The sequence below is a fragment of the Dendropsophus ebraccatus genome, chromosome 5 (assembly GCF_027789765.1).
Source record: "Dendropsophus ebraccatus isolate aDenEbr1 chromosome 5, aDenEbr1.pat, whole genome shotgun sequence".
Lineage (NCBI taxonomy): Eukaryota > Metazoa > Chordata > Amphibia > Anura > Hylidae > Dendropsophus > Dendropsophus ebraccatus.
The window spans coordinates 133,150,276-133,166,051 of record NC_091458.1 but is presented as its reverse complement, the minus strand read 5'-3'; the positions used below and the strand labels follow the sequence as shown (position 1 = coordinate 133,166,051).

The following is a 15,776-nucleotide window of genomic DNA, read 5'->3' as shown; positions in this document are numbered from 1 at the left end:
TTGCAAAAAAGACGTTTGAAAACGGATAGAAAAAACGAATGTATTTGTGTGCATCCGTTTTGATCCGTTTTTCCATTGACTTCCATTATAAAAAAAGGGATCAAAAGTTTTTTTAAAAAACGTACACTAAAACGTAGCTCACCTTACTTTTGTGTACGTTAAAAAAAATGGATGCCTTTTGATACGTTTTTTTTTATTTTTTTTAGAAGTCAATGGAAAAACGGATCAAAACAGATGCACACACAAACGTTGAAGAAACTTGTTACCTGACTGGTATCCAGTGTTCAGCAAAAGCTCAAAGCTTTATTGCATGTCCAAATACAGCAGCAACGTTTTGACCAAGTATTCATCAAGCATATGCTTAATAACAACTATACCAGGTCGAAACGTTGCTGCTGTATTTGGACATGCAATGAACTTTTGCTGAACCCTAGATGCTGTTGGACTGTCTTACTCCTTTATTTCTTCATAAGGGCAGTTGGGATTGCCTGTGCTACAGCATGCATCCACTCCGGCTCCAGGTTTTTGTGGGCCCTTGGGTGACAGAGCCTCAGCAGGCTCCTCATCTATCTACTATGCACCCATCATCCACACACTATGCACAATCCCTTGAGACACCACTAACATACACAAAGACACATTATTGACACTGACATTGACTGACTGACACCGACACACACTGAATGACTGGCACTGACTGACACAGACACTGACAGTCTGACACTGATAAACTCCGACACTGAAACACAAAACTTACAGCTCAGTCTTCTCCCCCTTCCTCTCTGTCCGGCTGCTCTTCACACTGTAAGGTTGAGGACCTTCCGGTCCTTCACCCTTTTTTTCTCTGTGCAGGTCCTGCTCCTGTGTCTTCTGATGTTCAGCACTCACTACAGTGAGTAGACTGAACATTGGAACACCGGGCCCTTAGAGGTACTGTGGGCCCCAGCAATCATTCAGAAATACCTTGGTACTACCACTACTGCCGCACTCAGCCAGTGACTTCTGCCCTATACGCCCGTGCTCACTCAAGTAAAAAGTTCCGTAGACATAATCATGCAGAAAAAATGAAGTGGCACTTACCAAAGGGTAGCAAAAAAAATCCCAAAAGTTTTATTCCATAGGTACTAAGAACATCATGTGAGGACGAGCGAGAGAGCCCTCTCACTCATCCGCACCTGATGTTCTTTGTGTCTATAGAATAAAACTTTTTGGATTTTTTCCTACCCTCTGGTGAGTGCCACTTCATTTTTTCTGCATGATTATGTCTACGGAAAAAATGTATGGTGCTGAGGCTGCTGGGTCCTCTTTAAGTAAACTTGCTAATAACCACAAAGTTATAGAAAAAGTAAAGTTCGATTTACAAGGTTGTTGGTTGTCCTGCACTCCTGTTAAGGCAGAGATCCAACTGGTGGGGCACAGAAGCTTGTTGGACACAAACACAAGAAGTGTAGGAGACTTAGCACCAAATTGTCAAAATGTCCAACTTTATTCCATCAAGAATGTATTAAAGTTCTTCTGAATATTGACTATATCGGTACAATGAGCTGTAGCATGAAATGCCAAATCATGTAGGCATAAATAAAGCAAGATTCCATCAGAGGTAACCCAGAATATTGATCTGCCCCACATAAATTTGTCACCCTCTTTGACATCGTGCATGTAACCAGGCAGCCAGGTAACCAAAGGCTTTAAATAATCTACTTAGCCACAGAGTTCTCTATATAGCGATCTAATGCCCAACATAATTGACCATAAAATGGGAGATACTCAACAGTCAACCAGATGTGGGCTCTGATTTACAGAATTAATTTCCAGATTAGCTCCATCTGTATTTACCTCCTCCAAATTCACTTTAAGTATTGATTATGATGTCAATTATATCTTTTACTGCCACTTTTCTCTCTCTGATCAGTTTTTTGATTATGTCGCTTTGAGCTAATATCTTACTGGTTGGTTTATATTTTTAAGCTTTTGGCTCCACTTTCCAAATTTGATACAATTAAAAGCTGGAAGGGTCCAAACAGTGCCAGCGACTATGAAACCACCACCACATGTGGGTCACTGATATGGATTTGAAATGCAAATTTATAGAATAAAATTTGAATGTTTAAACTTTTTAAAGGAGAAGTGCAGCCCAAATTTTTATTTAAGCATTGCATTGTCCCTCAAAAGTTATACAAATCCCCAATATACACTTATTATGCTAAATGCTTTTCTCCCATCACTTACTACTGCATCAAGGCTTCACTTCCTGGATAACATGGTGATGTCACGTCCCGATTGTCAGGTGCAAAGCGTAAATTGCGCAGCTTTATGTTAAATGAAATATATTTCAAATGTACAAGCATTTCTTGAAGTGTATCTTTTGAGAGATATAGACTTACTAATCCCCCTTGTGTCTGCTGTTGTGTCTGTTTGAAAACCTGTTGCCCTTGGTTATGGCCCAGCAGGCATCTACTAGGTTGGGTCACTCATGCTGCGTTCTTAATGTAGTCATCTGATCTGTCCAGGGGTGTAGCTAAAATTCACGGGGCCCCATCGCAAAAACTTTTAAGGGGCCCCCCTCCCATACGCACAACACAAAGCACTGGGCATATATATATATACTTTACTGTTGGTGCACTGATAACCCCGGACCTCTGCAGGGAGCTCTGCACATTTTCCTTTCCTACTTGTTTGCCAGCTGGAGAACAGAGGTCAGAGGTGATCAGTGCAGTGAAGCAAAGATCTATCTTCTGCTTGTTAACCCTTTTTTGTGTTGCAGCATGTAAGTAAACATTGGGTCACTTACACACTGCAGTACATAAGGGGTTAAGCAGAAGGACACGCTCTTACCTTCTCCCCTGGACCCCCCCCTCCTGCACTGGCCCCATAGTGAATAGATTCATGGGGAAGAAAAATGGGAAGTCAATGGGAAACCGGATCAAAACAGATGCACACAAATGCATCTGTTTTTTTTAATCAGTTTTTTGCAAAAATGGATGAAAAGAAACGGATTGCGAAAACGTAGTGTGAACCCAGCCGTACACATCTGATTTTACCTTCAAGATGAAATGAAATAATTTCTATGATATGTGCGTCCTTAAAGAGATCCCTTCTCGAAGATCCATTTGAATATGTGTATCAATCATACTATAACTTTTATTAGTACAATATTTATAAAGTTTTCTTTTTTCCCATATGCAGATTTATCTTCCCTACCACGAGATTAGGAGCAGAGAGCCAGTTCAGCAATTTTCTTGATGGCCTTGGACCAGCACAAATTGTTGGAAGACAAACTCTCGCTACACCTCCCATGGGTGAGTAGAACTAGTTACATGTGCCACCTTGAGCTGTATGGAAATTGGGAAACCTGTGAACTGGTGAACCTGGCTCTGTAGACCCCTATTCTTTCCATAGTAATTGTCCTTGAGAACGGCCCTGTACCTTTCAGGCATTTTTTGGATATGTCATAATATGGCATTAACAATACGTATTGTCTCACCCAAATTACTACCATTTTATTTAGGCTACGTTCACACACATAAAATGATATAAAAATACAGCCGTAATGTTAAGGTTATAATAAGGCTCCATTGAGGTCAATGGGAAATTGTATGGAAGTGAACGTACTGTATAGAATAACAGCTGTAATTGATTACGGCCACCCAAGTGATGAACATGCTTATCAACTATGACCTAATTTTGCAAAAAAAAACCCACAAAAAAACATTTTTTCCCCATTTTTTCACTCAAAATTCCAAATGTATTTTGATATATATATTTCTTACTGTGTACGCAGGCCTTAACATGCTTTATAGCCAATCAATATGTCCCATAGGTCATGTTGATGTTGAGGTCAGTATTTCAGTCAGTTATTGGGTCATCTAAATATCACTGTAGTCTCCTTAGTTTAGGTGTATTATAGTCACTGCAATAAAAAAAACTGCATTACAATGGTTTAGAATTAACATATAAGCACTTCTCCTTCCCAGCAGAGCTGCAGGAGCAGAGTGCTTACAAAACCACAATGCAATCATGCCCTCTAGTGGCCATTACGTGCATTACCTCCAATTTTATTCTGTGCTATAGATTATAGGACTGCAGTTCATATTCTTGCAGTACAAGGAGCATAGAGCATGGAAGCAGCTACAGACGTATTGCAGATGTACAGCTTTTATTATCATCATATCTGTTAGATTATTATAATATAAGCTATATAATGTTTTACCTTTTTACCGCCACTATATGCTTAACAATTATAACTTCCCAAGGCTCCTTGTATTAAAGGCACAATATAAAAGTAAATGTTTATTGTCAATAATAAAAAGCAGACCATCATCATCATCCTCTCTAGATAACACTTTTATTTTGTTTGACATTGCCCCTACGGAGATTACAGTGTAGTAGAGTTTATATTAAGCTACTATTGTGTATATTTGTGTCAAACAAAAGTAATTTTTTTCAGAGAAAGTGAGAAGGAAGACGAGATGTGTATTGGGCACAATTATAACAATTGTACCTGCCTAATATTATGTAGGTCCCTACCACCCCACAAAAACAGCTGTGTCCCATTCTGCCGCATTCAGATGTCCTGTGGTATCTTGCACCAGCACAGCTCCATGGACCAGTCTTGTTTTTCCAGAAATCGCATAGATGCTCAGTCAAATTGGGATCTGTTGGATTTTAAGTTCTAATGCTGCGATTATCGGCTGATCAGGTCATTATCACCTAACATAGTCCATTTTATTTAAAGGGTACTCCAGTAAAAACCTTTTTCTTTTAAATCAACTGGTCTCAGTAAGTTATATAAATTTGTCATTTACTTCTATTTAGAAATCTCAAGTGTTCCCATACTTATCAGCTACTGAATGTCCTGCATGAAGTGGTGTTTTCTTTTCAGTCTGAAACAGTGCTCTCTGCTGTCACCTCTGTGCATGTCCGGAGCTGTCCACAGCAGGAGAGGTTTTCTATGGGGATTACGGACAAAAAGAGAAAGGAGCAGCTGCACCTCACACCTATGGCTGCCTCTCGGCTACATTTAAAAACCAACGCCAGGATGTTGGTATATAATTTGGTCAAACTATATTGCCTCATGTACCACGTGCAGGTTCACATGAGTCCCTACACTAACTTAACACTGTGTCGGTCAGCAACCGCAAACTCCGCAAAGCGAGCACAAACAGGGAAGGGAGGCCAGGGAATGGCCCTGCAACCCCAATGTCACAGGACCAATCCCCAAGGGTGGTTTGGGGGGCCCTTGGGGTTTGGTCCTGTGACATTGTGGTTGCAGGGCCATTCTATGGCCTCCCTTCCCTGCTTGCACTCGCTGTGCGGGGTTGGCAGTCGCTGACCGACACGGTGTTAAGTTAGTGTAGGGACTACACTAACCAGGGGACCTGCACACGGTACATGGGGCAATATGGTCAAGTTTGATCAAATTATATACCAACATCCTGGCGTTGGTTTTTAAATGTAGCCAAGAGGCATTAGTGTCAGCCATAGGTGTGAGGTGCAGCGCTCCTTTCTCTCCATGTCCGTATTTCTATGGGGATTTGCTGCTGCTCTAGACAGTTCTTGTCTCAAACAGAGAAGTCAGCAGAGAGCACTGTGTCAGACTGAGAAGAAAACACCACTTCCTGCTGGACATACAGACATACTGGAAGAGTTGATATTTTTTAAATAAAAGTAAATTACAAATCTATATATCACTTTTGAAGCGAACTGATTTGAAAGAAAAAGATTTTCACCGGAGTACCCCTTTAACAAAAGGCACCAACAGAAACAAAATATAATGATTTGAGGGCTTTCGGTTCCTTTGGGTACATCACTGCTTTGGTCATTTGGGAACATTGGGACCTAAATGCTTTATATTACAGCGAATAGCTGGAAGTAGGGACATAAAGTTATTAAAGAGACATAGAAGAAAATCCTGGTGTGCATCAATATTCATTATTAAGCTGGTGCTATAGGGGGCCGATCTGAACGCTTCTTCCCTAATATTTCCCCAAGCCTTGATGGCTTTTCTCTAGAGAGTCATTTCTGGTAAGACAATCTTCCTGCTGCAAATTGCCCCCTCCCCTTGGGACCAATTGCCATCTCTAATTACCTTGTTAGTGTTTTCCAGTGAAGCTCTAGCCCCCAGGAATGATATCATTCCCATCTACAAACTATTGCACCGCTCTTAGATTTCTTTGGATTATTTCATTCTGCTAAAGTGCTTTTCTTCAAATCACGTCCAAAAAACTGCACAGCTGTTATTTAGCCGTAGTGTCGGAACCCCGAGTCCTGTGTGATGGAGTAAGTAGCTCACATGGATTAATCACTGACAATTACAAAAGAAAAGGGTTTGAGGTGAATGGAAACAAGTATGCTCCTTCCTACCTGCCAAGATGGATTTACAGAGAAGCCCAGCTGGCTTGTGTGCTATTGAGTTTATAACCTCAGGTAGCTGAACCTTTACCAATGGCGCACTCACTGAAATCACTCACTGTTGGCGGATAGGTTTAAAAATTTTTTTTTTTTGAGTCTTATGAAGCATCATTTTTTTGCCACTGGAGTAAATACTATTATGCATAAATGTAGTACTTTGATACAATGACCCTGATGCTAAACCACCATGTGCGGGATGCCCTGATCTAGATCATTTGGCCATCGGAGCGGATTGAGGTTGCTTATTCCGTCCCCAGTGCACCAAACCGCCTCATTTACATATTGGTTGAAGTAAAAATGTAGCAAAAATGACGCTGAGGATGAAGGTAAGAAAATTCATCCTCTTTGTTCCTTGTGCTATGGGCACATAACCAGGGCCGGCTCCAGGTTTTTGGGGGCCCTCGCGCGAAAGAGCCTCAGCAGGCCCTTCATCCACACACTATGCACAATCACTTGAGACCTTACTGACATACACAAACACACATTATTGACACTGACACAGACAGTGACACACAGCACTTACAGTTCAGTCTTCTCCCTCTTTCTCTCTTAGGCTGCTTTCCACACTGTAAGGTTGAGGACCTTCGGGTCATGTGATCAGGTCCTTCACTCTTATCTCTGTCTGTGTAGGTCCTGCTCCTGTGTCTTCCCATGTTCAGCCCCTCACCCTGCACTACTGTGAGTGGGCTGAACATTAGAACACCAGGTCCCTCTTTTTTTCTGGGCCACCTACTACCTACCAGGAGCACCCACCTACCTACTAGGGACACCATGGGGGGGGGGGCTACCTAATAAAGGGAATTACCTACTTAATGGGGGCACCTATCTACCTATAGAAGAGGGGGCCTAATTAATGTGGAAAACCACCTAGCTAGCTATCTACCTAATGGGGCAAACTAATTTCCTACTTGGGAAGACCTTTGTACTATGGGAACCTACCTACTTAAAGGGGTTGTCCAACATAAGAGAAACATACTTTACTTGCTTTCTTTCAAAAACACCACCCAAGCTATTTCTGTGTGGTATTGCAGGGCAATGCCATTTACGTGAATGGAGCTGAATTGTAATACCACACACAAAACCAGAGGACAGGTGTGGTGGCTTTATTTTTCTAATCCTGGGGAACCCCTATAACTTGAGCGACCTACGGAAATTATTGCACATCTCCCTATGGCTGTGGGTGCAGTGGATCCATGCTGACTAAGGCGTAGAAAGTCCATTGTAAATAGTGCAGATGCAGCCCTAGGTGGTAGCAGCCACTCTTGCACATAAGATATCTGTATTATAAATGGTGCATGGTAAGTGTTTGACCTTGTAACAGCGTTGCATTTGCAACTAGGAGCTTCAAATTATGCATCGTAAATGAAGAAGCATTCAGGAACATAACCTTCTGACCGTAAAAGAACAAGAGTTTTATTTTTTACATCCTTTAATGCATATCTGCCATTTCAGATATGAAAAGATAATTTAAAAAATACCATGGTTTTGTTAGATTAAGGGGGCATTCACATGTTCCGTGAATGCTGTCCGTGCACAGAAGACGTGGTATAGACTGGATTCACAGACCTCCCGGCATCATGTAGACTAATATAGAATAGTACATGGTGTAACTTCAGGTAAACTATCAACCAAGATCCTCAAACTGATATTAAAAGCACTAACATCTCCCCTCCCGATGTTTTTCCACTGGCCGTGGCCTTATCAAGGTTAAAATAGCCTGAACTCCATGATAATCCAGTCTGTGTGGAGGTATATGACTTCACCAATTGGGGAAAAGAAGGATCAGGCATGTTACATGTGACCATGCCTGATCTTTTGTTCCCACAGATGATCAACTGCTGCCACAGCAATAACTGTACCGTAAAGTGAAACAAATTCCTTTTATTTTATCTGTTTAAAGGAGATGTAAACATTGGAATGGTAGACCGGAATGGCCAGCTGGAAGTGGAAGTGATCCAGGCCCGGGGTCTTACTCCAAAACCAGGTTCTAAGACAATACCAGGTACAGGGCATTTCCCTCTACAGTAATAATCACCAGTGAATGATTGTTTTTTTTTTAGTTATATATATGGCATGCTTTATTTTTTCCAATCAGTCCTTGAGGCTGGGTTCACAAGTCAGTATTGTTCATAAATTAACTTTTTTTTTCCCTACTCTTCCACCACGTTGACACAAGTGAAGGCAGCCATAGGGATTACTGGCTTTATACAATTTAAAGGCATCTGGTTTATCATATTTACCTGTCCCTGTGCCCATGCAGTGCAATGTGAATGCTCACAGACCCCTGCCAGCCACCTGCAGCTCCTGATCCTGCAGTGTCATGTCCCGGCTCAGAAAAGCTGGCTTAGTCAGTCAGTGACTGAGGTGGAACATCTCTGCAGTCACTGACTGGCTGAGCGGGGACTTCCCGCCGGGTTGTGATGAAACTGGAGATCGGACTCTGAGATCGAGCTGATAATGCTACGCTGTGGGGCACGAGGACGGGAAAGAATTACTTCTATTTCATGTTCTGTAAAAATGCACATTTAAAGTGTAACTGTCGTACCAATTTTTTTTTTTTTTTTTTGCAGAAATCAATAGTACAGGCGATTTTAAGAAACTTTGTAATTGGGTTTATTAGCCGAAAAATGCATTTTTATCATGAAAAAGCAGTTTGAAGCCCTTCCCCCCTTTTCTATGGAGAGGGGAGGGGTTGAGGGAGATGAGGCTCCAAAACAGGACAACAAAGAGTTAATTTACAGCTACATCACCGGGCTATCTCCTCTGAGTAGTCCTTTGTTCTCTGCTCTCTGCTGCCTACTAATCTCCCTCCTCCCCCTCATCTCTCCATAGAACAGACAGGGGCATGTCTGATGTAAACAAGACGCAATTTTCTGATAATAAGCAGAGGATGAGAGAAAGGAGGGGGGGACCTGGGAAAAGTCTTTTTAAATGCAGATAACAGCATATTTGCCTAATAAACCCAATTACAAAGTTTCTTAAAATCGCCTGGACTATTGATTTCTGCAAAAAACAAACAAACAAAAAAAACCCACGACATTGACACTTTGAGTGTATTTTTTCCTCAATTCTAGTAAACTCACCTTATCATTTTTAATCCTACACAATTCTTCTGCGTCTTTTTGGAATCCTGCATGGATTATTGGCTGCTATGGCTTACTGTGAACATATCATCGTGAATCTGTATCATACTGTGAATATCATTGTGAAATGTTCCAAACAAATGATCCATGAGGTTAACAGAATTAAAGGGGTATTCTGGTATCATGAAGGTTTTTATATTATGCTGGGGATGTGGTAAAATAAAAAAGTGATATTCATTTTGCTAGTCCACTGCCAGGGGTGGATTAACTTTACGACAGGCCCCAGGCTGTTTACCAGGCCTAGGCCCCCCACCCCACTGTAACTATGGTAGCACTAGCGTGGTGTCCGTAGTACAGGATAGATAATGTCATGATGCCCTGATGTGTGCAAAATTGCAGTAAAAAAGCATCATTTTTTTAGCAAATCATGGCAGAACTGTAGTCAGGAGACAAGACACCACTAAAGTATATGTCTTTTTGGGTGGCCATGGGCCCCCCAGGAGCTCAGGGCCCCGGGCTACCGCCTGAAACTGACCTATTATAATCCGCTGCTGTCCACTGCTTTCCAGTTACTGCTCATGGGTCCAACACAGGACGTTTCAGGGGACCTGGCCACTTAGCCAATCACTGAGGCCGGATACCGCTACAGCGTAATGTTCAGAAGCATGAACAAGTGACGAAGAGTGGGGAACAGGAGGTGCTGGAGCATGAGCTGCGGGGGACTGTAATAAGGGACTTATTTTATTTTTATAGCATCTCCAGAATAATATAAAATATTTTATGATACTAGAATACCTGTATAAAGACATAAATGTGAGAAAATGTATTATATCTATATTTTAACACTTTTCCTAACACTTTTTGTAAATCTCAAAACAATAATCTTTCTGTAAAAACTGCATGCGCTTATTTGAATTTTAGATTACCATATCAACAAAAATGTACTGCTTTTCCGAGACCCTGGCCAAATAAAGCAGCGGGCATAAAGTTTGAAAGTATCCAGCTGGAAATGACCGGATTTTCTCTCACCTGAAGCTTAGTTTCCAACCTTTTTGGGTTACTGTCCCTTTAACTGTAATTCTGAGGGTTCTTGATACATAAGAATGGATTGTATTTAGAGAAGAGCGAACCTGGAGCATGCTCGAGTCCAATCGAACCCGAACTTTCGGCATTTGATTAGCTGGGGCTGCTGAACTTGGATAAAGCTCTAAGGTTGGGTTCGGATGGACTCGAGCATGCTCCAGGTTCGCTCATCTCTACATACAATCCATTCTTATATATCAAGAACCCTCAGAATTACAGTTAAAGGGACAGTAACCCAAAAAGTTGGGTTGGAAACTAAAAGTCCTATTAGACAGAAAGACCCTGTTTGGTATTTATGCCAGCCTACCGGTAATAGATCATCACTCTAAAAATGGTGTAAAAGTGTGTTACTCCTAGGCCCGGACCTACATCTGCCATCCTCAAACAACAGCGCCCAACACCACCAGCACTTGTCTTTTACCCAAGTGTTCATTTACAGTCATTCTTATTTGTTCCCATATTACATCACTGTACCACACATTCTCTTTTATGGTACTTTCTCACTATCTTTTCTGAACAGCGCCATACATCAAGGTCTACCTAATAGAGAATGGAGCATGCTTGTCTAAGAAAAAGACCAGAACAGCTAAGAAAACCTGGGACCCGGTATATCAGCAAGTTCTCCAATTTGACGAAGGACCTCAGGGGAAGGTACTACAGGTAAAGTATAGTCCACCTGAAACACTATGTTGGCCTCTTAGTGTACTGCTGTAGAATTGCATCACATTTTGCTGCCTCTATACGGAATGCTGGGTGAGCACCACCTTACCATAGACTTAGCGCCCTATTCCACAGGAACGATAATCCGCCGAATCGGCCCCATTCGGCCGATTATCGCTCGGTGGAATAGAGAGAATGATCAGCCGATGATCGTCTCATCGGCTGATCGTTCATTTAGGGCCAGACCTAAAATCATCGTTCCCCCACCGTGCTACGGTGGAATAGCGGCGGGCGACCGACGATTTGAGAAGCACAATACATTACCTGCAGGGCTTCTCCTCCGCTCTATCTTCCTCCCCGGGTCCCGCACGCTCTATCTTCAGAGTGGCCTGTCAGCTGATGGAGCACTCAGCCAATCACAGGCCAGGACCGCCGCGGCCTGTGATTGGCTGAGTGGCCTGTCAGCTGACAAGCCATTCTGAAGCTAGAGTGTGCGGGACCCGGGGAGGAAGATAGAGCGGAGGAGAAGCCCTGCAGGTAATGTATGCTGCAAGGGCTGCAAGGACATCGGTAACTATGTCCCTGCAGCCCTCGCTCAACGATCATCGGGGCGTGGAATAGGCCCAGTAAACAAGCTGCGATCTAGCAGATCGGTGCTCGTTTACATCGTTGATCGGGCCCTGCTCGGCCCGTTGAATAGGACCCTTACAGGGATCATGCGTGCACAACCATGTAATGTGCCTATCTGAGTGTGTATGTTAGTACTATGGATGTAAATATGTAATGTGCCTATGTGTGTGTATGTTAGTACTATGGATGTAAATATGTAATGTGCCTATGTGTGTATGTTAGTACTATGCATGTAAGTATGTAATGTGCCTATGTGTGTGTATGTTAATACTATGCAAGTATGTAATGTGCCTATGTGTGTGTATGTTAGTACTATGCATGTAAATATGTAATGTGCCTATGTGTGTGTATGTTAATACTATGCAAGTATGTAATGTGCCTATGTGTGTGTATGTTAGTACTATGCATGTAAATATGTAATGTGCCTATGTGTGTATGTTAATACTATGCAAGTATGTAATGTGCCTATGTGTGTGTATGTTAGTACTATGCATGTAAGTATGTAATGTGCCTATGTGTGTATGTTAGTACTATGGATGTAAATATGTAATGTGCCTATGTGTGTATGTTAGTACTATGGAGTACTATGGATGTAAATATGTAACGTGCATATGTGTGTATGTTAGTACTATGGATGTAAATATGTAACGTGCATATGTGTGTATGTTAGTACTATGGATGTAAATATGTAACGTGCATATGTGTGTATGTTAGTACTATGGATGTAAATATGTAATGTGCCTATCTGAGTGTGTATGTTAGTACTATGGATGTAAATATGTAATGTGCCTATGTGTGTGTATGTTAGTACTATGGATGTAAGTATGTAATGTGCCTATGTGTGTGTATGTTAGTACTATGCATGTAAATATGTAATGTGCCTATGTGTGTGTATGTTAATACTATGCAAGTATGTAATGTGCCTATGTGTGTGTATGTTAGTACTATGCATGTAAATATGTAATGTGCCTATGTGTGTGTATCTTAGTACTATGGATGTATGTAATGTGCCTATGTGTGTGTATGTTAGTACTATGCATGTATGTAATGTGCCTATCTGAGTGTGTATGTTAGTACTATGCATGTAAATATGTAATGTGCCTATGTGTGTGTATGTTAGTACTATGCAAGTATGTAATGTGCCTATGTGTGTGTATGTTAGTACTATGCATGTAAGTATGTAATGTGCCTATGTGTGTATGTTAGTACTATGGATGTAAATATGTAATGTGCCTATGTGTGTATGTTAGTACTATGGATGTAAATATGTAACGTGCATATGTGTGTATGTTAGTACTATGGATGTAAATATGTAACGTGCATATGTGTGTATGTTAGTACTATGGATGTAAATATGTAATGTGCATATGTGTGTGTATGTTAGTACTATGCATGTAAATATGTAATGTGCCTATGTGTGTGTATGTTAGTACTATGGATGTAAATATGTAACGTGCATATGTGTGTGTATCTGTATAAAGTGAGATTATGCATGTAATGTGTACAGTATGTGAAGTGCACATTTGCATGTGTGTACATTAATATCTATGACTGTAAATGTATCTAGGATTCTATAGGTGATCCCACCAGGAGCGCAAACCTACTTGCCACTGCTCCCACAGTGAGTCCGTCCGCCATATAGCTCATTGTTTCTCCAGGCACCAGGTGATGGAGTAGGTATTCCAATCCGAAGGCAGGGACACTGGGACTGTCAGTCATATTATACCATTTCAGGTAGCTTCCCTTCACAGCTGTATATGATTGGTCTTTAATCAGCCGTCACTTACATTTTCAAGTACACTACTTTTCCTTGATCTTAACTGTCTTAACTTGTTTGGAGCAGCACATGTCCAGCAAATGTCCCTTCTCACCACCGACATCATTTGGTGGTGGAGTGTCGGAAGAGTGCCATACAAAATATATGGTTGGCCGACTTTAGTGTATAAGGTGTATGGGTATCTTAATATTGTGTTCAGTTGAACTCAATAGAAAAATGTCCATCAGAGTACACATCTATCGATTTTACTGCCATAATTGGTGGCAGCTTTAGGGTAATATTTTTGAGTAATTGTTATACAATTATGTACCAGCAGGTTCATATGTTCAAACCTGTGGTTTTTCTTTCTTTAAAACCTTAAAGCGACTATGTACCCACAATCTGCCCCCCCCCCCCCCCCCCCAAACCGCTTGTACCTTCGGATGGCTGCTTTTAATCCAAGATCTGTCCTGGGGTCCGTTCGGCAGTTGATGCAGTTATTGTCCTAAAAAACAACTTTTAAACTTGCAGCCCTGTGTTAAATTGGCGTGGACTTTGTAGAGTGTCTGTGCCCTAGGTCTGCACCACCTCTATGCCCCTCCTCCCTACCCTCTTTATCATTAGGAATGCCCGCAGGCCGTCATCACTTGTCTGAACACTGCACATGTGCCTTAATGCTCCAGCACCTGTGCAGTGTTCAGACAAGTGATGAATAGTAGAAATCCTGCCAGGAGAATTCCTAATCATGTAGGGGGCGGGGAGGTGGAATGGAGGGGTTTTGCAGGCCTAGGGCACAGACACTCTAGGCCACGCCAGTTTGGCACAGGGCTGCTAGTTTAAAAGTTTTTTAGGACAATAATTGCATCTCCTGCCAAGTGGACCCCAGGACAGATCTTGGATTAAAAGCAGCGGTTTTGAGGGGGCAGATTGTGGGTAGAGTCACTTTAAGATAGTGGGATGTGCACCCTTCCATCAATGTATTATCATCTATAAGACAAAATCTTCAGCTGCCAAGGATGAAATGTTTAATAATTCTAATCTTTGCTGATGTCGAGTACCAAACTGGAATATCACCTTGAGCATGTCTAGCTATAAATATTCATATTTGTTATCATATTAGCAAAGTAAGTACTGTTGATATTTTTTTGCAATCAAACTTTACCTGTGACCAATCGTTGTGCTGAAACTCTTGAAAGAGAACCATTTGTGTACCTTCTGTAGGTAATTGTATGGGGAGACTATGGCAGAATGGACCACAAATACTTTATGGGAATGGCACAGATCCTACTAGAAGAGCTTGATCTAAGTTCCTGTGTCACAGGCTGGTACAAACTATTCCCCACTTCGTCACTGGCCGACTCCAGCATTGCTCCACTCACCCGACGGCTGTCACAGTCCTCATTGGAGAGCTCCACCAGTCCATCCTGCACCTAACCTGCAGATGAAGAAGCAATCATTCCAAATTTTCCCTCCTTTTGCTGAAGCCTAACCAGTCACCTTCTTCTTTATAGCACCAGAACTACATCACAGACTGGTTTGTTCGAGGCTCAGAAAAAGGGGGGATTCAGCTTTGGCTGAGGACCCTGTGCAACGAAACAATATAAAGCTGCCAATTATGCTACTGCAAAAAAAATATATATATACAAAAAAAGATATATATCTAAATTATATATATAATGAATCACTCACTCAAGAGACTGTTACATTTAATACACAACATACAGGGGAACCAAACAAGGATGCTACATATAGTCAGCGACACGGCCCTGTGCCACCTCTGTCACCTTAAAGGGTTCCTAAGGGTGAGGGATAAGCTGCCTTGGCAACATTTACCAATGCTGGAATAAATGTATGCATTTCTCCAGCACTATGGTACAGTATGTTATACTATACAACAAAGCACATATACACCTAACAGCACACAGATCTCAAGCTGTAGTAAAATACCCAGAATTATAGAAGCCCTGTACATTGCTCCTATTCTTAAAAGCAGTGTCCCGACTATACCAAGCGATCCTAAAAATTCTTTCCATTTCCTACTACTACCTTACCCTCCTCAGGCAGCAAGAGAGCTGGATGTTCTTAAGGGTGGAAACTGTGATATACATACATAGCTATATACACTCATAAATATGAATGCGTTTACATCTATC

General features: G+C 41.6%; 1 protein-coding gene across 4 annotated transcripts in view; it reads left to right on the top strand.

Moving 5' to 3' along the window:
- Window positions 1-15,260, top strand: part of RIMS3 (regulating synaptic membrane exocytosis 3) — a 159,047-nt gene extending 143,787 nt beyond the window's left edge. For all 4 annotated transcript variants that reach the window (XM_069971308.1, XM_069971307.1, XM_069971306.1 and 1 more), the window contains 4 exons: window positions 3,187-3,299; window positions 8,312-8,413; window positions 11,098-11,237; window positions 14,845-15,260. In XM_069971308.1, coding sequence (XP_069827409.1) covers window positions 3,187-3,299; window positions 8,312-8,413; window positions 11,098-11,237; window positions 14,845-15,057 — 568 coding nt within the window. In that variant the 3' untranslated portion in view covers window positions 15,058-15,260. The remainder of the gene's footprint in view (window positions 1-3,186; window positions 3,300-8,311; window positions 8,414-11,097; window positions 11,238-14,844) is intronic.
- Window positions 15,261-15,776: the final 516 nt, after the last annotated feature.